We start from the raw sequence: 26,092 nt of genomic DNA on the forward strand, positions 1-26,092 counted from the left end.
AAATAAATAAATAAATAAACAAACAAACAAACATAATCTCATGAATAATTTTTTTAAAAGTACTACTGGGGATTAGCTGGTAGAGTGCTTGTTTAACAAGCTCAAAGTCAGGGGTTCAATCCCCAGCACTGAATAAACTGAGCCTGGAGGCAGAGGAAAAGAAATTCAAGGCCATTTTCAGGTGCACAGCCAATTAGCTTAGACTACAGAAGAGACTGTCCCAAAGAAATAAAGGGCTATAGAGACTATTATTATGCATTACAAAAATCTAATAAAAATCCATTAAAATTCAGTTAAAAAAAAACCACTCAAACAGAATGACAATAAAACAAACAAACAAAAACTACAGGACAACCGTGCCGTCATATTCCAGAAAACACAAACTTTATAGATATCTGATCTTCTGGGCCACTTATGATAGTCTCAGAACATTTTAAATCCTCCAGACATAAGGGCATTTTATTCGAGGGGTGAAGAGGCTTCTACACTAACTAAGCTCCAGTCCCCATGCCGAAGAGCCCGCACTTGATGTGACAGACAACCCGCTCGGCTTAGACCCCCTGAGGTAAGCAGCACAACCCCCCAGCCTCTGTAGACATCATCCTTGGATTCTTCGTGGAACAGGGTCCAAGAAGGGAATTCTGAGTGCTTGTGAGAAAACAAGACATGAGTCTTGGTACCTCAGTTTCTCTAAAACATGGACATGTTCTTGGGATGTATTTTCATGCTGCCTCCTGGGTGTAGCACATGGAAGTGAGTTTACTTCCGATTACTCGTTATTGCTTGCTAGTAATAACATGACATTCTTTTGTCACGTGTGGCTTGTCCTTGTGATTGCACGCTTTATTCATGTGATTCTTCTTGGCCCTCAGAATATAAATTGTTTGATGCACTGAATAAGTTAACTACTGCATGAGCCGTTGGTCTGCCTCATTTTCAGGCGCCATTTCCTAGGTCCCACTGCAATTGGAGTAAACAGTTTCGTCCAAAGTTCTTTCTTAAATCTATAGGAAAAAAACTCATTTAATACAACCACTACTAACTTCACCTGTCATTATTCCAACTTGTAAGCCCTTGTGTCCCCCTCCCCAAATATAAAATTCATGTTTCTTTTTGTACCCTGACTTCAAAGAACATCAGTATTAAATACGACATTAAACTATGAAAATCATTTAGCTTAAATTTCAAATAATTATCTCCTTCATTTTTACTTCCCATGCTGCCTTGTAAAGTTTAGAATTTTTTTTTTTAATCTTCTTTCAAAGTTCTCTTTGCACTTTTCATTGTGAGCCACCTCGAATATTTGGGGGAGGGGTAAGTAGGCATAAATCTGAAAACTGAGTAGCTCAAATCTGCCCTTGTAGGGTACTGTTTCTGGTAGAGACGGTAGTCGGTTTCAAAGTGGAACAGCCTAGATCAATGCCTCCTGAGTGATGAATCACCATCACTGAATGACGCCCCATGCTTCTGCTCTTTAGAAATAATGCCAGTTCTCAAGAGGTTGATGCCATAAAATGTATGTCTAAGCGCAGAGCATCGAACACCTCATGGGGCCAAGAAATAACTCGCAAGTTCAGGAACACACAGAGAGCTAATGTGAAGAGCCAAGATTCTACTTGGGGATGAGGCAGTCAAGAAGTGGCCCTGGCATCACCCAGGGCTTCTCCTCTCACACAATGGGTGTTTTAGAAGACAGATCCTATCTGAGGGCAGGGTACGTGGCTGAGAGTGGCTGAGAGGCTAAGGACAAAAAGAAACCAAGGGGTTAAACTTCAGTGTGAGCCCAGCACATACAGGGCTGAATTAGCAAGATTCCCAAGAGTTTGAGGCCAAGCATAGCGAATTCTAGGTCAGTCTGGGCAAGAGAGGAAAACCCTGCTTCAAGCAACAAGTTGCTTACCAAGCATGTTGAACAGTGGTTTTTTTTTTTTTTTTTAAACCAACTAACAGGGTGAGGGCACCACAACTGCAATTCTGAATCCACAAAGCAAGGTAGGCAAATCTTTTGACTTTTAGCTATAAGCCTGGAAGGGCCGTGCTCTTGGATCGAAAGAAAAGCGGAAACCGGCAACTAGAGCCAGCAAGACTGAAATCTAGACCAACGGCTTTCGCGCTGCTCACTGGAGCAAGGGAAGCTTCTTGCTCTGCTGGTACACCAGGGGAAAGTGTATCTTCTTGAACACATGAGCTACTCTGGGGGACTGAATGGCTTCTCCATGGTCAACTGCTGTTTATGGGACAGTCACAACGCTAGAGTTAGGGCTGGAGATACAGCTCCATGGGAGATGATGGCCTGCCTGGTAAGAGAATGGCCCCTGAGGTCAACCCCCACCGCCACAAAGATTAAGATGGAGAGATGGCTTGGCAGTTAAGGACATTACTGATCCTGGAACAGAGTTCAGTTCCCAGCATCCACTTTGGGAAGCTCATAATCACCTGCAAGACCAGCTCTGGGAGATCTGACCACTCTTGGAGCCTCTGAGGGCACTTGCACATACGTGTGCATACCCACACAAACATACATACACATGCATGAACAGAGACAGGAATAAAGGAAAGTTTGAAAAATGAGATGACAGAAGCAAATGGCTAAAAATAAAATAAAATAAAAAAAAAGCACACACTAGAGACAGAGCCAAAGGGATGGAAACACTGATGCAGACACAGATAATAACCAGGACTTATTAAAGAAGCAACAAGCAGGGTCTTACCTACTAAACTAGGATCCATTAAAATGGAAATTTAAATTCAAGAAGTAAAAAATACTGTAACTAATTAGAGAATCCACTAAGTGGTTCTGATAGCAGTTTAGAGGTAGCATAAAAGCAATTAATATTAAAAAATCCACCTGAACTCCAGGATGTAAAAAAGATTAAAAATATATACAAAGGCTGGTGGTGTGGCACACACCTTTAATCCCAAAACTCAGAGGCCAGCCTGGTTTACAAAGGGACAGAGCAACACAGAAATGCTGTCTCAAAAAAAAGAAAAGGAAAAAGAAAGAAAGGAAGAAAGAAAGAAAAAGGAAGCAAAGCAAAACAAAACAAAAAGAAGGATGTGAAATACATGGGCACAGTAAAAAAGGTTACAAATGTGTATAATAGAGTCCCAAAAAGTGTGAGAGAGAATAAATAAGAGATAGTGGCTAAGATTTTTCTTATTTAACTGAACAACACTCTGCTGCAAAAGCAAGCTACATTCTATATCACAAGCGGGAAAGCACTGAGAGGCAGAAAAGGGAGCCACGGCACAACTGATACCCGACACTCACCGGAAACGATGCTCGGATAACCATGGAATGGCAGCCCTAAAAAGTTACTGCCAACCTAGAGTCCCACAGGCAGTAAAAAGGAGTGTGTGGAGATACGTTTAAGTGGAAGCAAAATAAATATGCTTTTAACCAATTCACAAGAAGGAAAAAGATAATCAATTGGCATCCAAAAAGAAACACTAAATGGAGTTCTTCAGCCAGAAGCAGCTGGTTCATCTCGAAACCATGAAAACACAAGGAGCAACGAGAGACAGAGATTCTGCGGGTGCCACTACAGAAGCCGACCAAATAGTGTCAGTGACCTCTTTTGGATTTTAATCTATATACTTAATAAAAAATATAAGAGCGCCACAGCATACAAAGTAGTAGGAGGAGGTGGAGTGAAGTGGAAGGACCTGCTCACAGCTCAGGAGTAAAGACCTGCCACAGATCCTGACGTCCTGAGTCAGATCCGGAGACTGACCTCAGTAGGTTATCTCGGACCTGGTGGGCTCACACATACACCACACAAAATAAGTGAAGATGTAGTCATTTTTTCAAAGCTCACTAATAGACACAGAGGAGTCAACAATGGACAGAGTTTATTGTTTTTAATTTTAATTAAATAAAGGGTACATTAATTAAGCGTTTTCTACATATTCAAGCGCAATTTAAAAAAAAAAAAAAAACTTAGCCAACATCCACTTTTCTGCATTAATTCAGCCAAAAAGGTAAACATGGCTGAAACAGTTGCTGGTTAAATGTGTAATAATCTATGTCTTAATTTCTAGGGTCACCACAAAGATAAATAGCTGGGCCTGGGGCGGTGGGGCGGTGGGGCGGTGGTGCAAGTCTCGGAAATCACAGCACTTGTGAAGACAGAAAGATTAGAAGCCAACCTGAGCTATATGAGATCCTATCTCTGACAACAACCAAAAAAAAAGGGGGGTGGGGGAGTGATAGGCTAGAAAAATATCCAAACTTCCACCTAAAGTCCCGGGAGCATCAGTCGGGCATTTACTTTGCAATACTATACTGTCTGATTAAGAACACACCGCGTGTCTCTGATACGCCATGCTCTAAGCTGAGTACTGTTCAGGGGACTCCCAGCCCAGAACACCCCAGGAGACAGTTGTTCCCAGCCTGCCCCCACTAGGAGGAAGCTGGATGACCGGAGGAGTACCAGCCAGGACAACTGAGTGAGAAATGCAGTACAGTACTTGCCCCCCCTCCGCCCCTACCCCAGCTGCTAAGATGCTGAGCTATCCTGGGACCCCAAGCTGGGATGGTTCTGCCTGCTCTGAGGGAAGGAGAGAAACAGCTAGAAATCCCTTCTGAAATATTTCACGTTCCCCAGTGGCAACAAAACAACAGAAAAATGTGTCGTGACGAGGAGGGGAGAGTTCCAATAAGTAGGTAGGTCAGAAATGAAAAGGAGTCTTGCTAAAAGGGGGCTGGCAGGACGGCTCATGGGTTACCACTCTTACAGGACTGAAGTTTGGCTCCCAATGCCCACAGTGGGCGGCTCACAAACACCTGTAACTCTAGTTCCAGGGCATCTGACTCCCTCTTCTGGGCTCCCGGGGCACCCACACAAACGTCTGCATACACATACACATCAATAAATTTTTTAAAAAATCTTAAAAAAATAATTTCAAGTTTCTTTACATCCCCCCCCACACACATATGTTCATTTTCAGTTTTGGAAGTGATGCCAACCCTAACACACACACACAGAAAAGGTAATGCAAGCTTTATCTCGGAAGGGTGCCTGGAAGCCCCAGGCTGACATCTCAGCAGCAGCCAGTTAACAGACTACCATTTCCCTCCCTTTTGAATACTCAACAAAGTAATTAGATGCCTTCAGGTTTCTGTATCTGGAACAGCTAGGAGAGGCAGGAAATGCCAGGCGAGGCTTTCAAGGTAAACAACTACATAAGCAATGTGTGCGGCGGCGGGAAGTTCTATGGCAACCTAAGAGAGATGAGACAATAAAGACCACGCTTTATTTATCGATCCCTTCCCACCTCCCCCTGATAGCCACGGGAAATAATTTTATTTCTCAGGTTATCATCAACATTATTCTAAATCAAGACCTGCAGAGTGTGGCCCAGCTACAAAGCATTCTTGCAATCTGTTCCTATTATTGCTCAAATTTTTATCATCTGGCTTTCAGATTGGAGCCATTTGTAAGATGCGTATCAGCGGCCACGATGACAGCGGCGCAGGCGAGGCTGAGCCCTGAAATAAGGAGCTCATGGTGCTTCGGTTGCCAAAGACACTGAAACTGCTACTCCGCAGTCACCCTCGCAGGAGCCCAGGTGCCCGTGGAGTCCTCCAAGGACGGCCCAGCACTCGGGTGAGCTAGACACGGGCACACAGAAGCACACACTTACAAACCTTTCGGTGAATGCCTCTGCTGGAGTACCTGCCTCAACAAATGGAAATCCTTTGTTTCCCTCCGGCCTGCCTCCGGGAGACCTGGCATGGAGGAGCATGCCAGTGTTCATCGAGACAGTCCCTAAGTGACGGGAATGCAGCAATGTACACATTCAACAAGTCACGGCCGGCGGAGACTGCGACATAAAGTCACACATGGCCAGGACTTCAAAAATGCCATCCCAAAGCAAATACGGTTCTACTAGAACGGACCTTTAAAAAACAGAAAGTTCAGCTAAGACCACACTGCTGTGGTTTGAACACGCAATGTCTCCTCTATGCTCGCGTGTTTGAACACAAGGGTGGTTTTTTTTTGGAAGGTTGTGGAATCTTTAAGTGGTGGAGCCTAGCTGGAAATATAGTCGGGCTCTACTTCCTGTCTGCTCTTTGCCTCTTGTTCCACCGAGCAGTGAGCTGGTGAAGAACACAGGATGCAGGCCCCTGCCAGTGAACCACCTGGCACCTCCATCAGGAACCGCATCAGCTGAATCTGAGAGCCAAAGCCCCTCCTCTCTCTAAATTGCTTCTTGTTGGCATTGGGTCGCAACAACAAAAATGACCAATGTTCTCACTAAGATACACTAGACACGTATCCATTATTAATCCAATAAACAACCACAGTGCAAGATACCACTGTGCTAGGCCATAGGCACATGAGGTGTTCCCGGAGTCTTAGGGGTATGCGGTATAATAAAGGGGAGTGCTAACAGGTGTGGTACGGGTTGAAACAAAAAAGAAAAAAAACAAGACCAAGAGCATTCCCGCCCACAATGATTGGTGAAGGAGACTTCGAGCAGAGTCATTATTCCCACTGGACCTTCAAGGAATGGGAAGGCTGAACTGAGACATGGAATAACATAAGGTTATATTATATATTATGTTATGCATAATATAATAAGATAAGATAAGGGTAGCGGCCTGAACAAAGAGCTCTGTGTAGAGTGTGTGCCCGGAGCAGATATGGTAGCAGTGGATTGCGCCAGGTCCTTCCCTCTATAGAGAAACAAGGAAGTAAAAGGAGGGTCAAAGCCAGGGGGATGATCAAACAGAGGCAGCCGCTCTCGGCTGTGCACAAAGACTGCTGAGAAGTCAAGGGGAAGCTAATAGCCAGTAAAAACCATTTCCCAAAGGAAACACTAGAAAATCAGTGAGGGTCCGACAGGCTGAAATGTCCCGCAGGCGGCTGGAAGGGCGGTGTAACTAACAAGCCACAGGGATGAACACATGTGGTCGGGGAGTGAAAACCTACTCTCTCGACTTTGTATGACTGTTCCCAGGTCTACAGTCCTCTTTTGGTCCTTTATGTCTAGAAATCTCCGAGCCTTCAGACTACATCTCCTGGGTCACAGAGGGAAAAGAAGTGGCTGTCAGGAGACTTTCTGTAGCCACCTGAACTAGAACTAATGGGTTCTTTACAGGCAATGCTTCCACTGCCCGGGTAACCATTACCTTCTGCATCACAGACAGCACTGTAAGGAAGACTGTCAGAGCAAATTCTCAGGCCACATCTCACGGACTGGCCCATGAGCGAACTGAACTCAGCCTGACAGTGCTTCCAGCTCTGAGGGTCTTGGAGAGGCTGTGGCAGGCCAAAGCCATGTAAGTCTTTAACACTACGTTATGAAACTGTGGGGTTTGGACTGTGTCAACTTGACTAAGGCCAAACTACATTTTCCAGAATCCTCTTCTCTCTGTTAACTCCAGGTTAGAGTTAGACAAGGCGGAGCTTCATGTGAGTTTTGGGTGGTAGGAGCCTTCTGCTCTGGTGGTCCTCACAATGACAAGCTCCTGACCTTCCAACTCCCCTTTCAGACTCTTAACTCTTTCCATAGTTGCGTGAACTCTAGCTCTTATCCCGTAATATTCACAGTGGCTCCACTTCTCTGCTGGAACTTAACCAAGAGTTGAGTAGACATCCACCCCCTTAAGGACGCAGAATCACCTGACAAGGCACTGCTCCCTACAGTTTGCAAACTGTGCCCACATGATTTCATAATCCCCCTGGAGAGAACTAAATAAGGCAACTGAGGTTCCAGAAAGTCATATGACCACATGATAACTTTTACGAGAGAGAGAGAGAGAGAGAGAGAGAGAGGTAAAAAAAACCCCAAAAAACAGAAAACCACTTTGAGGCAATCTGTACCGTTGGCTAAACAGAATAACCCAATAAACACAAGATGATTTAAAATGATGCCCTGCCCATGGACCACAAACAGAAAAGGCTGAAGCACCATCTACCCACACAAGGAATAGTTCAGCACATTCTGCAGAATTAACAGCTGCTAGGGGCCTGGGCAAGCCTAGCATCCCTCACTACTCAGCCATTCTCAATCCTCTCCACGTACAAACCGGCCAGCTTCACCTGCCAAGTTCTGTGTGAACACCTGGTCCTCCTCTGCGCTGTGTGTTTGAAGAGGACAGGAGAGCACCGAGCTTGAACTCACAAATGGGCACGAAAGACACCTGAGCTGAATCCGGGGCAAGGCTACCCCATTCGCTATTGGTTAGCTTTTTGTCTTACTATATGTTTGGAAGTATTACTGTGCCCATTTTATTATTTTTTTGTTTTTGTTTTTATTGAGCTATATATTTTTCTCCACTTCCCTCCCTTCCTCCCCCCTCCCCTTCTACTCTTGCTTATCCCCACACTCCCAATTTACTCAGGAGATCTTGTCTTTTTCTACTTCCCATGTACATATGATCCATGTATGTCTCTCTTAAGGTCCTTTTTGTTGTGAATTGTAGGCTGGTTTTTCTTTGCTTTATGTCTAAAATCCATTTATGAGTGATTACATATTATTTTATTACATATTATCTTTTCACCTTACTATTTCTAAAACCAGTCCCTCCTCCCCTGCAAGATCTAGAACCTGTTCTTAAGGTTCAGAGACTTTGCCAGGTACTGTGTGGGTGGTGTGGGGTCCATGCCAGCTTCCCTGATGCAGCTCCGTGAAGAGCTGCGTGTGGCTGCAAGGAAAGTGTCTGTGTTTGTCTACATGGCTTTTAAAGAAAAGACTACATCAATGAGACAGGAATAAAAAGGCCTGCATTCACAACCCTTCACTACACATTGACTGCATATAGACACATACAAATTGACAGGACCCTGATAGTCGATGAACGGAATAGGGGTACACAGCACACCCGTGGGCATAGGGATCCTGCAATAATCCCAGCACTCAGGAGGCAGAGGCAGGTGGAGCTCTGTGAGTTCGAGGCTAGCCTGGTCTACATACAGAGTGAGTTCCAGGACAGCCAAGGCTGTTATACAGAGAAACCCTGTTTTGAAAAGCAGAAAGAAAGAAAGAAAGAAAGAAAGAAAGAAAGAAAGAAAGAAAGAAAGAAAGAAAGAAAGGAAGGAAGGAAGGAAGAAAGAAAGAAAATAAAAAGCATGAAGTAATTAAAGTACAAAGGGAACTAAAGCATTCCAGGTGATGTGTGGATCTCTCCTCAATCATACGACATATTCCAGCTTCAGCCATTTCCCGGTAAAGGCCCTACATCTAGGCATGCCCAAATTTTGGACAGAGAATGATGACCTCAATAAAGTCCAAGCTCAGAAACCATGTGACCAAATTATGAATAAATAAATAAATTCAAAATAAAAATCTATTCTGTTTTAAGTTAGTTTCTGATTTTTGTGTTGGGCCACTTGCCTGGCTCTTCTTGGCTGCATGCAGCATACAGCTGCTCATAAGTCATCCATTACTTCAGCTGCAAGCTTCTCTTCCTCACTCCAAGTCAACACGCAGGAGCAGGTGGGAGGGGACACACCTGGAATCCCAGCCCTCGGGAGGTTGGGACAGAAGGATCATAACCCATGGCCAGTCTGGGATATATAATGTGTTTCAGAACCAGCCTGGGCTACATAGGGATACTTGTCTCAAAAAAAAAAAACACACACACACACACACACACACACAACACAACTAAGAAGCACTTATAAATCAGGGTATTTCTTTCCCCACATTCCTTCACCTGCTTGGAAATCCCACCTCTTCTGGGCCAGACAAAACCTACTGAATATCATGACTTAATGAGCTCAAATAAGTGCACATTGCTGAAGCCACAGAGCCCACCCAGGAAGAGTCCAGGAAGTGGCTGCAGAGGGCCAGTCTACCCATTAGCATTCCAGGCTTGAAGTAGCCTGTCACCCTGCTGGAAGTGAGACCCAGAGGGACAGAAACACCACATCCAAGTCCAGCTTGATGATACAGGAACTGTGGTCACGCCCATCTCCACACGTTCCCCGGAATTTCAAAGGCATTTCGGACCTTTGGTTCCTCATCCAGGTGGGCTAACAGGAGTATTTAATCTCATTCATTTTAGAAACAGTCCCCCACTAAGACATCTTCAGCCGAGCTCTTGGCTGAGCTCATCACAGAAAGTGAAGGGCACATGTCTGGAGCAAGCATGACACATGTCACTGAGACGGGCGACAAGCACCACCGCAAGTGACTTCCTGCCAGTCTCCATGTTCCCCACCACGTCACAGTGCTCGTCTCTGAGATGGCAACAGCCAACACCATCGGGGTGCTTCAGAGCCTTAATGAAAGCATTTCTGGAGATGCCACTAAAGCCTTCAGAGAGGCATGGACAGATGCAGAGGTGCCCCCAGCAGTGACACAAACGGGCAAAGAAGCACACCTGAGTTGTGGAAAAGTCCTTTATGCTATGCAAAGATGTGTCACCAAGATTGGTTTATGGAAGAGCTGAATGGCCAATATCTAGGCAGGAAGAGAAGAGGCAGGACTTCTGGACAGAGGGAAAAGGAGAGGAGATAAATCTAGGCAGGGCAGACAGGCCGGAGGAGATGGGAAGGAAGCAGGACACGCAGGACGACAGGTAAAAGCCATGAGCCACATGGCAGCACAGAGTGATAGAAATGGGTTAAGTTATAAGAGCTGGTTAGAGACAAGCCTAAGCTAAGACAGAGCTTTCATAATGAATAAGAAGTCTCTAGAGCCATTTATTTTGTGAGCTGGTGGCCCAAAGAAAAATCTCTCTACACTCCTCCTTTCTGTAAAAGCACCTCTACCTGAAGTAGCAGAATGCGCCCCAACTTCCTTAACTGTTTCTAAACGTTCAGCCTTTAACAATCCTTGGACATTTCTCCAAATGCCACCTCTTCTCCCATGGATGTCAAACCTGTCAGTCAAGGAGTCAAGGGACTACGTATGTCCTTATGTGCCCCGGGTTCTAGAATAATGACTGGCACAGGGTAGATAATAAATCACGGGTTTGAATGAGGCAGACAGTGAGACGTGGCACAGGCTCCAGGCAGCAGCCTCACTGCCCTGCCCCGAGACGTGGCTGGGAGCTGGCGGATGGCTGCAACAGTGATGACAAGCAGACGATCTGTGGTGGGGACCAGCCCAGCCACAGGGGGCTGGAAATGAGCAAGGGGAGAAGGAAGTCTTGTCTCTCCACTGTGGGCATCAGGATGAGGCTTGGGGGGTGTGAGGAGCAGACGCTGCTGTGGAATGGGAGAGGCTACATCAACCCCACAAAGGGAGGAAGGGGTGGGGACAGCGAAGGGACAATACTGAGAATCTAAGAGTGGTGTGTCTTACACACAAGCTGCCAAGAAGAGAACAGAGACGATCCAGAAGGATAGAGACTTTCTCGCTTGTGCACGCGTTCGTGGGTGGCGTGTTTGTGTGCACGACCGTGCATGCAGAGTACTGGGGGAATCTTATCTGCTTGTTGGGCTTTTTTCCGTGAGTATACTCTATTTTTCCTCTTATACGAGCTTTTGTTTTAGGAATGAAGTCACAAGCAATTCTTTCCTAAATAACAGCAAAAACAGATGACAGGCATACAGACAAAAAGACAGCAAGTAGCTGTGTCTGTGATCTCAGCTACTCAAGAGGCTGAGGCAGGAAGATCCCAGTTCAAGGTCTGCCTAGGCTAGAGTGTGAGTTAGGAGCCTTTCTGGGTAACTTAAGGAAACCTTGTCTCAAAATCAGAAGGCAGGGAAGTGGTGGCTAAGGATACAGCTCACTGGTAGAGTGCTTTCTTAGCATGGGTGAAGCCCAAGGTTCAATTTCCAGTACAAAAACAAAGACAGACAGACAGACAGAGCTCATAGACAGCCTCTGTTAAGAATCACAGGACAGATCTCTGTGAGTTCGGGGCAAGCCTGGTCTACAGAGTGAGATCCAAGACAGCCACAGAGAAACTCTGTTGTCTCGGGGAGTGGGGGGGGACCACATGACCACAGTTTCACATATGGTGTGCACCTGTGTGTCTGCTGTGTGTATACGTGTGTGTACTACATGAGTATTAATATATACATAAACCAGAGGTACTTTCAAAGCATATAAGGAAATACAAAGACTCATGCCACTACACACTTAGATGAACAGGAAGCCTGCCTGCCTCTGTGGCCCTCCAGGGACACCCAAAGAGAGGAACTTCCCCCAATTACTTCTGCACCAGGCACCACACTGCATTTTCTGGGACTCATACTGATGCTTTAGATGAACCTGTTTGTGGGATAAACAGTTATTAAAGTGGGACTCCGACAAATTAGCCACATGACTACATAAACCTTGTTTCCGTAGAAAACCAACTAACGTCCCACCCTTCCTCTCCTCAGGTGATAGTCCTCTAAAGAAATGCTGTGTTTAACGACCTAAGGGGGCCATCAGTAATCGTTTGGTGAGCTGTTTTCCTCGTAAGAAACAGCCAAAAATAGGCTTATGCCTGACTTATCACCTTGATTTAACAGGCGTGCTCCCTAGAAGCCCCGGAAGACTTCACATGCCGTGTGCACGTGGCTCAGGATGCTCTATGGGCGCTGGCGATGCTGCCAACACCTTTCAGGGTGACTTTGCACACAGTCATCCTCGCCACCCACTCCCCTTTTCAGAATTTAATATCCACAGCCCCGAGGTCTCTTACTTTCTCGGCTTAAGTCAGCTAATCCCTAAATGGGATGCCAAGCTGGACACATTCATCTCCTCCCCGTGGTCATTTTTCTACCTCTGGACCACCTGCTCTGCGACACTGTTCCGTAACAGCTCCCAGCCCCGGCTATGCCGCTTTAACTACGGGCACAGCCCTCTAATAACTGATTCACTCATACCCTTGAAAGCACCTGGGATCATCCCTGTTCAGTTACGACTGGCTCCATTTCTTCTTGGGACTGCATTTAATTCCTTTGTAATGTGTCAGGAACATGGTAAATATTCCCCGGCACTGCTGAAGGGAAAGCAGGGACGCCTTGGGTTGCAGGAGACTAACAGTCAGGCACAAATCATTTGTTCCTTCTAGAGCCACAGCCGTGCCCACTGACTAATATGACAAAGTGTCCGCCTTGTACCCAGCCCTGGGTCAGGCATCATCATCTTAACTTGGATTTACTGTATGGATTTCTCAATCAAGGATGACAGACTGTAATGTCTTCTAATAAATAAAAAACATTTGGATGTGCCAGCTTTCAGAAAATGGAAAAATGAATAGCTGTGCCAAGTGCCTTTTTTTTTTTTTTTGGTAGCTCCTCATTGCATACAAGCTAAGAGGCAACACCCTGGATCAACACCAAGTTCAGCGTTGCCTCTGGTCATCCTGGGAGACAATGTATTTAGAAAACAGAGTTGACCCCAACACCTCTAGAGTAGGGCAAAGTAGCAAGCTATTAGCGTACAGAATTCACCCCCTAAAGGGGTCTCTCTTAGTCAATATCAGCACACAAGACAAGGGAGATAGCATTGCTGGACTTACTTGTACCTCGAAGCAGCCAGGGAGGACTGGGCATCAGCCAAGATGCATCAAGTCAAGTGATAGGCCAGAGGCACAGGATGCTATCAGTATGAAAGCTTTCTAGGATGCATTCCTCAGTGGGATGGCACCCAGCAATAATCTTGAACTTTCCCTTTACAGACACCAAAGGAGAAGGAAAACCCCCAGAAACATCAAGGTACATTAAGCCAGTTAGGGATCATATGGGGGAAGGGGATGTCGGAATCTGAACTCTCCTACCCCTCCAGGATGGGCATCAAATGCAGAACAGTATCAGTGTTGAGACACACCCAAATACCTGCATCCTTCCTTGCTGTGCTGGACATGGTGACACATGCTCGTGAGCCATAAGAGGTTGAAGGAGGGACACCATGCATTTGAAGCCAGCATGGGCAAGAGGGAGGAGGGAAGCAGAGAGCAGGAAAGGAGAGAGAGGAGAGGGAGATAAACAAGGAGAGGGCACCAGCTGGGTAATTCTGCACAAGGCAAGCACATTCCTGTAGGGCAGAGCCATCAATCAGGCCCTGTAGGAGACCCACAGGATAAAGGTAGAAGAAAACACAAGTTACATTTGGACGGTTGGAACTTAATCACATAATCCCAACCTATATCCTCAATCAAAACTTACACCATCAACAAAAAAAAGGTGGTAATATAATTAACAGCTAGCCACTTTCAAATGTTATATGGGTATTATCATTTCTGTGTTGTTGTCTGGAAGCCCAGGTAACCTAGGAATGAGGACCCCCAGAACCCTAGAGAACCTAAAAGGAGATCCCATTTAATAGCACAGGAAATAGGTTGCGATAAGGAGCAGTTGCAGCTACACAGACAGAACTGTGGACAATATCCAGAGCCCTTGATGGCACCACCCAGTGACCAGGCCAGGCAAGTGAGAAACAACACCCAGGCATGGGCTGCAGTCTCGAGCAGTGCTGGGGAAGATGGCAATGGGCCAGCAGTGCCAGGGGCAACCAAGAGGCCCATATGGCCAACAGCAGGAGTCAGAATGCTCAACCAAGGCTGGGGATAGAAGGGGAGCCCTTCAGGACCAGCTACACTAATCCCTTTTACCGGGGCTAAGAGCTACTAAGCAATTTGTTCAGGGTCAAGAAACTAGTGAGGAGAAGGAATGGAGGCAGGATCTAAGCCTTGGGTCTTTAGAAGACAGTGAGACGATGGTTAGCCCATGTTAACGACTTGTATCAACTTCCTACGTGCAGAGATCCATTTGAAGGATGTGTGAGTTTGTTTTGGCACTGACTGTGTGACCCTAAGCATTTTATTTCACTGTGTCTCAGTTCCCTTACCTATCGGGTGGGGTTAGTAACAGGACCAATCTGGTGCGGTTAACAAGTCAATACATGGAGCGTGTAATGCCTGGTAGACGCTGAACACTATAGAGAAGGAGACAAGGGATTTCCTAAAGAATTCTTATACTGGTTGCTCCCCAGCCCCAACTTATCACAGTCACCAGTTTTCACCACTGTCCCTACCATACCTGGAACTGAGACTTCTAGAAAGTTGTCTGGCTCTTGCCTACATGCCCGAGGGCCACCCTACTCTGATATTAGAGCTAAGCTGACCAAAACAGCAGAAAGTCTGATAAAATGCTTACTTGATAACTGGCTGCTCCATCTATCGCCCCACAGACTTCTATGATGGAGAGTCTAGATTCTGGACCACAGACTTCTATGATAGAGAGTCTAGATCCTGGACCACAGACTTCTATGATGGAGAGTCTAGATTCTGGACCACAGACTTCTATGATGGAGGGTCTAGATTCTGGACCACAGACTTCCATGATGGAGAGTCTAGATTCTGGACCACAGACTTCTGTGATGGAGAGTCTAGATTCTGGACCACAGACTTCTGTGATAGAGAGTCTGGATTCTGGACCACAGACTTCTGTGATGGAGAGTTTAGATTCTGGACCCTCAGATTCCCTGCCGAGTCACCAAGCCTTGAAGTCTCTTTCACCTGACTGTTCTATTTGATCTCCTTGGCCAACCTTCTCTGTGATGTTCTCAGCGGCTCCCTCGAGTCCTTGGTCTCCCATCCTTCTAACCTCATTCCATGGAAAGAAAGACATGATGTCATCCCTCCTACGTGCCAAATTTAGTGGATTAAACACAAAACCAAGCTAGCAGCTTCCACTGCATGCCCACACTATCCCCATCCTCCGTTGCTGATGCCTCCCACATCCGCAAAGCCCAGCGCTAACGCACTCCTATCACTGCCATGACCTTTGCCTCAGTGCTCGCTGAGAAGCCAGGCTGCTGTATGTTCTGCATGCTAACACCCTTACACACTAGGACTTCCCACTCATCAGTGTGCACTTGAGTCTCCTAGGAGTATGGAAAGTGCAGATTCAGATCCAGCTTATCAGCCTGGATCTGGAGAGTCACCGCCTCCCCCAGGAGCTACTGCAGTCCCAGACAGCACTAGGAACATGTATGTATCAACTGGGATGCTTGCGTTTTAAAGCTAATTTTTATACTGATGATAATCCTACAAGAGAGGAATTCTTCCCATTTCCCTAAGGTGGAAAGTGAGGTTCAAAGTAGTAAAGAAACTTGCCTATGGTCTATAGTGCAGGAGGCAGGGTTCAAAGGAGGGTTGGTTCCAAAACTTAAACCCAATATTTTTTCTCTGTGTAAGTTATTTTCAGCTGGGAATTGGAGTGGGATGGGAAAGGTGGTACCGGGTACAGAAACAGTATCATACATGTAATCATTTGTAACAAATCACTGATGCCTTCTTCAAGAATACGGACAGAAAAGAGAAGGGTTCCACAATGCACACATGGGCTGAGCATATGGCTCAGTGGTGGAGCAAACACAAAGCCTTGGGTTTGATACCCGGCACCAATAACACTTTCTTCTTTTTAAATAATCTTTCCAAAACTCACCCAAGGGAGCTATAAGATGGCTCTGTAAGCTGAGTACCTGCTATGCAACCATGAAGACCTGAGTTTGATTCCTAGCACTCATGGAAAAGGCCAGGTGTGATACACAGCTGTAATGCCAGCTCTGGAGCGGTGAAGACAGGGGGGGGGGTCCCTGGGGCTTTGGGGCCAGAAAACCTAACGCACACATGCACACGCGCATACACATGACATAAAAACAGACATCAGGGAATAAGTTAATTCTACTGGTTCAGACATTTGATAACACCCAAAAACTTTAGACATGCAGAGAAGAAAAAGACACCCGGAACATTTCTCCCCTAGTGTCTGGGGACTGTGGGGGACAAAGAACTGCTGGGACCACACAAATCCTGCCTGGACCTCCCCAGCTCTTCGTGGACCATGCAAAGCTAGAGCTTTGCCTTGGGCTCCAGCTTCTCTGTCCCTGTTCTCTGGAGTCCGCCCACCTAAGACAGCCGTGCTTACTGCCCTCTCTCCTGCTGGTTTCTGGTGTCCCTGGATCATGTTGAACAGGGGCCACCCCCACAGCGGTCTCCTTGAAAGGACAGGGGACAGCCTGTGTCTAGAATAGTCTCCCTTACCCACCACTCCTCAGCATTCGTTTTCAAACCCACCTCGACTATGCAGTCAGACTTCAGAGTCCCAACCCAAGAACCTCCACGCCAGGCCCACACTTTTCTCTCTTCATCCTTCTGGTTTGCAGAAGCACTTTCCGCCCCCACTCCCTCTTTAGCAAGTTCCCACTCATCTCAGCTTCTTTTCCAATAGGGTGCTCTCATGGCTCTTTTCCCAACCCCCATGACTATTTCTAGAACTTTCCCTTCCGATCTGCTGTCAAGCAACTCTTGGACCCACTTTCTGTGAAGGTCCTAACCCCACATCTAGTATACTTTTGCCACCATGTAGGGGAAACCTGAATCTGCTCTGCTCTGCTCTGGTCACTTCAGAGTCCCCAACACTCAAGATGACAAGCTGTGTACCTGACCCTGGCTCAGGGTCTGCCACTAAGCTGCTTAGCTTCTTCCTTCCCTTCCAGCTTTCTTCTCCTGCTTCTCCTCCAACACCAGTCTCCCTGTATAGCCCAGGCTATCCTTGAACCTCCTGCTTCTGCCTCTACAAAGCTGGGATTAGCAGCAGACACCATCAAATTTGACTCCATTTCCATCTTCAAAGAGCTCACTCTGCTGTAGGGGCGGGAGTACTGAATGAAGTTCCCTAAGGAAAAGCTATATCCACAAGCCTTCCTCACTCCACTCAGCAATGATAGCATCTACAAGGCTCAAGGGCTTAGAGATGGCCTCTGATCTTGGGCTCCCGGGGCCCCAGGGCCAAACACAAGAATACAGATACACCTACACCTACAACCCACAAGAAACTGACAGGGATCCCTCACCCCAGTACACAGGCTGTGAAGTGCTGGCCTATTCTAGCTTTAAGCAAGAACAAGAAAGAACCATTCCCAAGATATTCTTGGCTCGTGCTCGCTTTTAAGGCCTGAGATGTAACCCATCTGTCTGTGAAGTACCTCTGTGTCATTTAGATTCCATGGCAGCACGCATTCGGCAACGAACCTGGAACCTGTGGGCACGCAAGTGACTCTGCTCCTCAGTGCTCTCAACCAGACTCACCCAAAACAGAGCAGCATCCAATAATACATGGTCCCTCGATCCCCTGAAACCTTCCAAGTGATGCCAACGCTACCACGTTCCAGCTGCTTACAGAGGTGTAAAACAGACTGCAGGTAGAACATCAGAATGTCACGCTTAAACTTGAATCATGCCACTTAGCGACTCCATAATCAGCACAAACACTCAGGGAGCACTGAGAGAAATCAGCATTCAAAGAACAAAACACACACTTCCATTGTCCTTTTGTCTCCTGGAGATTGCACTGCCGGTATGCAATAGCATTTGGCGCTGGGTCTGAGGCTGCTGCTTCCCAAAGACTACAAGTGCTATATGTATGCATTGGTGGGGGTTAGTCCAAAAAAAAAAACAAAAAAAAAACCCAAAAATTAAAAAAAAAAAGACTATGCCAACTCCAGCACTTCGCCTTTTCCAGAAGATAAATTATTTAGAATTTTTTTTTTTGCCAGTTCGAGTTATTTTCCCAATGCAGAGTCAAATGGCCTAGCAGCCCTGCCTCAAAGAAACCAATGCAATTAAAGCCAACAGCTATGAACTGGTCCTGACAGCTTCCACCAACTTCATTTGATAAAGTGAGACGCAGACACACTCCGACAGACAAGCCCACACTTTATTCACTGCCAGACGCAGCGCCAATATGTAAGTATAGATTCAGCTATAGGGAGAGAAATCAGCTCAGCAGCTCATCACTAAAACCAAATAGCCATCTAAAAGCCGCCTAGCCCAACTGCCTTGTAAGGAATATCACCGGCAGCTAGAGCTCCTACCCAGCAGGCTAATAAGAATAATTATAGCCAGGGCAGGCATTAATCAGCTTGGCAGATACAGGAATTCTGTTAACAAGGCTGAAATAAGTGCCAAGGAATCTCTGAAGACCACAGCACTTCAAAGGCTGTTAAGCTAGAGGGATTCACGCGTGTTTCTCCTGCGAGCCTTCCTTCTTATCCAGGGCCCTGTGGAGCAGCAAGCTTCATTTCAGCCCCATTCCTCTGAGCAGGCATGCGAACCTGCAAGGGCTGCAGACGGTCATATCTGAGAGGTGCGTGCCGACACCACCACTCCCTTCTGGGTTGCACCTGGGCCCTGCACACCCCAGTTCCTATTTTTAATTACAGCTTTGTTTTTCTAGCCATGATCATCTTTTCTTCATCTGAATTAATCTGCAGTATATGAGCATGGGGAACCACCGTCAGCTGATCCTTAGCACAGACAGGATGGAGTCTGGCCATGATTTGAACATGCCACTTCACTATCCCGGGCACTTAGTTCCTCATCTATAGGATGACAATAACTGAGCCTTTCCCAAGCTCTGAGGACTGGCAGGATGTATCCGAGAGGGATAGCTAGCTACTGGTGCTCTATGCCTCTCAGGTTGCAAAGTCCTCATAGAAGCCACCAGAAAAGAACACGGCTGGGGATAAGGCTCTTAAGTAACGGAATATACAGGCCCTGGCTTCATTCTCAAGTACCACCAAAAATGGACTTGATTTATCTTCTACCACGCATCCTCTATAATTGACAAAGGCTGCTTGGTGCCCTTCCAAATCCCAAATCCATCCTTCCGTTTTCTACAGTAGCTGGCAGATGGCTGCCAGGTTCCTCTGTGTTTTTCAGCTTCCCTTGCAGCTAGTGTGACATGGAACCAAACTGTCTCCGGCGGAATATGCACAGAAACGACGTCACTTCCAAGCTTGGCCTAGGAAGTATCCGTTATAATACCCAAGCTGCGTCTGTCCTTTGAGGGGCTGAAACAGCAAGCATGAAAAGTAAGTAATCTTAAAAATCAGGAGCTGACGGGGTCACCAACCTGGGACCAGATGAGCTTCAGGGAAACAAGGGCCCACCCAAGCAAGCTTTCCCTCGGAAGCACTCCCTGGCCAGTGATACAGGAAAAGAAAAAAGAAGAAAAAAAAAAAAGAAGAAAAAAGTTCCTATTGTTTGAACCACTGTGCTAGAAGTATGTGCTAAGGCAGTTTAACCTGCCTAATTAGCATAATACTCTTTTTCAGCAATTGAATTTGAAAATATGGAAGTGATGCTTTTGTCACTTAAAAGCTATTTCAGTGGATTTGCATTTTTTTCAGGTGGAGAGAATATATTAATCACTTTCCACAATCTCTAGGTCTCATGCTACACACCAGTTAAGGGCTCAGCCTCCTCCTGCCGTGTTAATCTCACCCAGCAAACTTTTTGTGGCGACTTACTTTCCGCACAACGGAAAGGACACACCCATATATAGATGATATAAGGCCTATTATGAAGAGGATAGAAAGAGAGCAAGACCAATGGGATCCCTGCTGTTGGGGGATAATCAGGTGGGAGTGTAAGACCCAGGAAGAGACCTGACATTCAGTGTCGTGATCAGGAGCCACTATGTGAAACACAGGCTGCCAGGCCACCCCCAGGGAGCCAACAATTCAAGAACAGGAGTGGACCAAGTTACACAGAGAGTCAACAGCGCCTCCTCCAAAGTCAGCCCACCCACCCATCATCTCTTCACGTGGAACTCTGGCGCCATTTCGGAAGGAGCCACGCACTTCGCTCACCCGCACCTTTATGCTTTCCCCCAGAAGATGCTCTTCTATCCTTTCTTTCAAAATTCTAATTACCCTCAAGGCTCAGCTCAAACGTCACTTCTTCAGCAAGAGCAACCCAACCCAAGCCAAAATGAGTCCCCCTCCTCGCTGCTCCTCCCCAGGGCTTGGCTGGGGTCAGGGGTTGCATTGTTTTTAACGCCTGTCTTCCCAGCCAAGTCAAACACTCCATGAGGTGCTATACCCTGGTCATTTGCGGGGAACTCCCAGTACTCAACACACTGTCACAGAATAGGCACTTAAGAATATTGAATAAAGGGATGAAGGACAGACACAGGCAAGGAGGAGAGACTGAGTGGTTCTGGCCTGACCCTGGTCAGTGGGCTTAGAGAGGAGGCTTTAAGGGGGATGTGAGCTTCAGGGGCAAACGGAGATACACAGGGAAGAGGTGGGGGGCAGGAGAGCCAGAAGGCTCAACAGATTCCATGAATATTAGTAAACAGGCACTTAGAACGAAATAGCTAAAACAGAGAGAGCAGGGAGCTAACACAGAGGCATTTCCTAGTAGGGAAATCAAAAGAACTCAACGCACACAGGTGGGAGCCCCAAAATCATCCATCAGAAAAATGGTGACCCTAGAAGGGAGCTGGAGGAAAATATCAACATGAGGGTCAGAAGTTGTCTTGGTGGACAATCTCCAGGGCCTTGGCTGAGATGGGAAAAGCAGGAGATGTGGATGAGTGGGGTGTGGGGCTCCCTCAGAAGGTGGACACAGCTTGAACCTGTGCTTGGCCAAAGTTACAAAACAAAGGGCCAGGGAACAGGTGGAGGTCACAGAACAGAGATTCACCAGGCGAGGAGCAGTGACAGAGAGCATTGACATCAAGATTCCATCCTGGCAGCAGGACCTGAGGGAAGATGATCTTCCTTATCAACACGCTCCATTTCCGGATTCAGTGTGTCTGGGGAATAATGGGTCAGACTGCAGCTGCACCCGGGGAGGGGGGGGTGGGGGGTGGGGGTGGGTGTCAAGGGGCAGAGTTTGCCAGCAGCAGCACATCAATGGTTCAGAGAATTGTTGGTGAATCTGCATTGGCCAGTGACTCCCAAAATTCCTTAGGGCTCATGAAGGTTGGGCACATGAGTATACCACCACTATTTCCCTAAGCTGTGCTTTGTGTGTGTGTGTGTGTGTTGTTGGTTGTGGTTTGTTTGTTTGTTCGTTTGTTTGTTTGGAAAGAGGGGCCGGATCCTGAGCCTGGCAAAGCTACACAGGCACTTCCACAGAACTACAACCCCGGCGCACTCAAAGGCATTCTTTTTTAAACTTCTACTTCATGCTACCCTCTCAACTGGTTCATACACAAACTGCAAACTGACCACTCTAGGGAAAGTCATTCACATAAACAGCAAAAGTGAGTAGCAGATGGGAGGGGTGCCCTGTGCAATCTGTGCAACCATAGGCCATGGCCCTGCTTGACCCAGACACATAAGCCAATTAAATGGTGTGGTCCGTCCCCAGCAATGTGCACCACACACACAACTTCCCATAAAGCCCCAGCAATGTGCAACTAACTTACAACTAACTTACAACGGCAGGCGCCTGGCAGGGGAAAATTAAAAGAGTTTGGATCAGAAACCACAGAGGGCCATGGGATGTTTTCTGCACATGGGCTGTGGCTGAAGAATTGTGGCTAGATGAGTTCTTGGAGCGAGTCATTTCCAGAAAACCCCTCGGAGGGAAAGTATCACACTAGCAACTAGGAAAGGCTAGTTTGCAGACAGCCAGAACTCATGGGGGCTGGCACAGTGAAGTCCCAATGCCAGCAGGAAGGGAGTGGTAGAGGGAGGCCTCCGCTGGGACCCTCGGGCCACCAGAAGTGCAGTGATTTAGCCTACACGCAGCTGAGGCCTGGGCTGGGATAGACAACACACAGCACGTGCCCTGCAAAAGACTGAGCTCTGTCTTCTGCAGGGGCTTGGAAGGAAACCTAGGGCCCAGTCTGGGATTCTGTTTGTCCTAAATGACACTGATCCTGATCACAGGGATCGAAACACATAACCGCACTTGGGGATCTGCCTTCTTGTACCATGGCAGGAGCTAAATAAATACATCTCGTGGCTGGTTAAGATCACCCCGTGTGTATCTACGTGAAGATGGTGTCTGTGTACGGAGTGAATGGAAAATGGAGAGGGGGGAAGCCCAGGAAAGATTCCTAGGGTGGGGGTAGGGACACTGGGCCAAACCACAGAAAGGCACTAAGGGTTTCCGGAGGGTAGAAGAGAAAGGGGCAGTAACGAGGGAAGTAACAGGTAGAAAAGTTGGGGAAGCAGAGCTCTCGGGTCTTTGTGTATAAATCCGAGCTTAGCCAGCTTCAGGAAAAGCTGGAAGGAAACACTGAGGCAGATCTAGCCAACAACTAAAATGACGGGGATGGTACACGATTGCCATTGTAACGCTCTGGGTCACCCAGTGACCTTCGTGGAAGGAAGTTGGATTCTCTTGCTCTCCTAGAAAAGCAACTCAGCGTGGGCTAACGAGTGCAGAGCGATCCGGACCGGCCGCGGCTATGGCGGGGCACAGCAAAAGCTCATATTTCCGCCCAGCCGTGCACGCGGGCCGGGGCCGCCCGCACCTTCCGGGGCCGGGAGTTCAAGGTGAGCCCGGTTCCCGGCGGCCAACAGGTAGAGAGCGCTGTCGGGGAACCGGCCATGGGCCACTCCCCCGGCACACGTGAGGACCCGGCTCCGCCAGGCCGGGCGGCTCCGGGTACCCCGCGCGCGGGCCCAGGGGGATGTGCACCGGGCTCCGGGCGGCTGCACACCGTTCCCCACCCGGCCGGCGGCCCCGCGCTCTGGAGCTGGGTCTCCGGGGAGCCGCCCCAGGCACCCCGAGTGCCCCAGGCCCCATGCTGCAGCCGCGCCCGCCCCCCACCCAGGACCCCGCGCCCCGCCGACCCCCACGCGCACTCACCCAGCGACAGGAGCGCCAGCAGCAGCGGCCTCGGCGCCGGGCGCCCCATGCTCGGCCGGCGGGAGCGACTCTCCACCTCCTCCTCCTTCCCCGCCGCCGCTCCTCCTCCTCCTCCTCCAGCTCCGGCTGCTCCAGAGTCGGCGGCTCCGCCGGGCCGCGCGCCTGCTCCGCTCTTCCTGCCGGCCGAGCGAGCCCAGCGCCGGCGCGGACGTGCGCACCTGGCTCGGCGCGGCCCTCCGCCTCCTCCCCTCCCGCCCTCCGCCAGTCGCCGGGCCCCGGAGCCGGCCCCGCCGATCCCAGGGCACAGCCCCGACCGCCTCCCGAAAGCAAAAAGGAAGAGCCGTGGCGTCCGCCCGCCCGCGCCTCCCACCCGGCGCTGTGCCAGCAACAAACACAAACTTTCCCAAGCCCCTCCCCGCTCCAGGTAACGGAGGAGGTGGCCGGGGCCACCCGCTTAAAGGGGAGGAGACGCCCGAGCCCACCCCAACCTTCCCATCGGGTCCCCACCCCTCGAGAAACTTTCCTCCGACCTTTAAAAGTTGGCCTGGAAGAAGTGTCTGGAAATCTCATCGCTTGGGCCCTATCCCGGGACGTCCGGCATTCCTTCGCTGTGGAATCCCCACGAGTGTCTCGCAGCCAGCAACCCACACGTGTGTACACCCTCTGGTCCCCAGCTAAGCATTGCCACCCGCCACCTGCTTAGCCCTTGCTAAAAATAATTACTCAGATAGGATTGAAAGGGCTTCAAAGGCAGTGAATTCCCACCCCCTCATGGTTCAGAGCCCTGATGTGCTGAGGAGGGTTGGCCAGAAACTCTCAGCCAGCATGGCTCTGGCCTGACTGTCCACCACCCTGTAGTTGGGTGGGCCTGCCTTCCTCCTGGCCCGCCTCCCTCTCCAGGGTCCCTGTGGTACTAATTAGAACAACTTCCAACGAAGGTACCCATAAAAAAACGAAAAGAAAACCCACACCATCCTATTATTAGCTGTAGCGCTTCAAATGGTATGTCTGCCACGTGAGACTATAGTCATTGCTTTAAGTGGACACGTCTGGGTTTCTATTAAAGACTCTTTTTCCTCCCACAATAGAGTTTTGTGCTTTGGATTTGAATACAAAAGACTCCACAGTGCTGGGGGAAAAAATCAGTGTTCCTTGTTTAAAACTCCACAAGGATGATTCAGACACTCAAAAAGGCTCTCTGGTATCCAGTGAGACCCCTCTCCCCACCCCTTCAGGCCCTGGCCTCTCATTAATACATACAAAACAAATCACAGATGTCCCTGGGGCCAACTGCCCTCTTCGGTGCAGAACAGCCCTCATGTTCTGGTTTCCACAAGTGTTTCTCATTTCTGCTAACTGACATGTGACTAGCCAGGTGTGAAGCCTTCCAAAAGAGACTCATAAAAATTTATTATTTCGAGCCAGGCATGGTGGCCTCCACTGCACTTTGGAGGTAGAGGTAGGATCCGTCCAAGGTCATTCTTGGCTTCAAACAGAGCTCAAGACCAGCATGGGCTTCATGAGACCCTAAAAAAAAATAAATTCCTGATGGTTCAACAATGTGAATTTGCTTACTGCCACAGAGTTAAAATGGTAACTTTAAAGCGTTAAGTGTATTTTACCTGGATACTTTTTTATAAATTTCAATCTTGCCACCAAGCCTTTCCCAGGGCTCCCCCACCCGCACCCCTACCTGTCGTTCCTTTTCCCTCAGCACCCCAACCTTTTCCCGGAATTTCTGAGGGAAGTTTCATTTTCTTTTGTTTCTCTCCATTCTTCCAATACTGAACACAAGCTTAATGTTAAGTTATGAAATCTGCTGGAACTATAGAGAAACGTAGGGCCTGGCTCCCCAGAAGCTCAGATTTCAGCTCATCAATCTTCCTGCTCTCTTACCTCCCAGAGTGCTTAACGTCTTGGGCCGCACATTTTGGCGCTTGCTTAGAGTCAGTTCAGTACACTATACATCCCGCTTCCCCCTCTAATAACGCGGGGACCTAAGAGGCTGGGGCATTGTCATCGTGCACCCCCACACTGCGGGAGAGGAGTCCCGTGCTCTTTGTTTAAGAAACAAACAGAATCTGCCCCTTGGAAAGTCCTCCGAGTGCAGTCAGTGAGCTAGACCCCAGGACGGCAGCTGTGAGTCAGTTCCTGCCCCCGGGTGTTTATAGTGAGCCCGGGACTTAGCGGTGTGTCAGCAGGTGAAAGTCCAGTCAGGACACACCTAGAGGGAGTGGTCAGGGCTGAAGAAGACTTAGGGACTTCACGAAAGGATGACTGTGCAGTGAACCCCGCTGACCAAGAGCTCACTAGATGTGAGGTACATGGAGGGGCTTGACAATAAGTGTACACCTATGCCATGGGGGGGGGGGCTCTCCTCCCATCCCAGCCCCCACGTGTTATTAAACTAGTGTGCACTTTATAATCGCGGTAATAACTGTGGCAAACGACTGAACTGGTAGGAATAAATGAGATTGGCCAGGGAAGGCAAGTGCGAAGGAGACGAAGTGGGTGGCTGTCACCTGAAGGACTGATTGGCAGCCAGTCAACTGTGGCATGAGAATCCACGGATGA

At 48.2% G+C, this 26,092-nt stretch overlaps 1 protein-coding gene across 2 annotated transcripts in view; it reads right to left on the reverse strand.

Moving 5' to 3' along the window:
* Ptgfrn (prostaglandin F2 receptor inhibitor) overlaps positions 1-24,076 on the reverse strand; it is a 70,155-nt gene extending 46,079 nt beyond the window's left edge. The window contains exons 1-2 of one of the 2 annotated variants that reach the window (XM_050157542.1): positions 23,715-24,076; positions 23,519-23,572 (exon numbers count right to left, since the gene is read on the reverse strand). In XM_050157542.1, the coding sequence (XP_050013499.1) occupies positions 23,519-23,567 (49 nt within the window). In that variant the 5' untranslated portion in view covers positions 23,568-23,572; positions 23,715-24,076. The other variant, XM_050157541.1, reaches the window with a different exon arrangement.
* Between the last annotated feature and the right edge of the window lie 2,016 nt (positions 24,077-26,092).

The sequence above is a fragment of the Alexandromys fortis genome, unplaced genomic scaffold, assembly GCF_014885135.2.
Source record: "Alexandromys fortis isolate MF-2015 unplaced genomic scaffold, M_Fortis_MF-2015_v1.1 scaffold_78, whole genome shotgun sequence".
In the NCBI taxonomy this organism is placed as follows: Eukaryota; Metazoa; Chordata; class Mammalia; order Rodentia; family Cricetidae; genus Alexandromys; species Alexandromys fortis.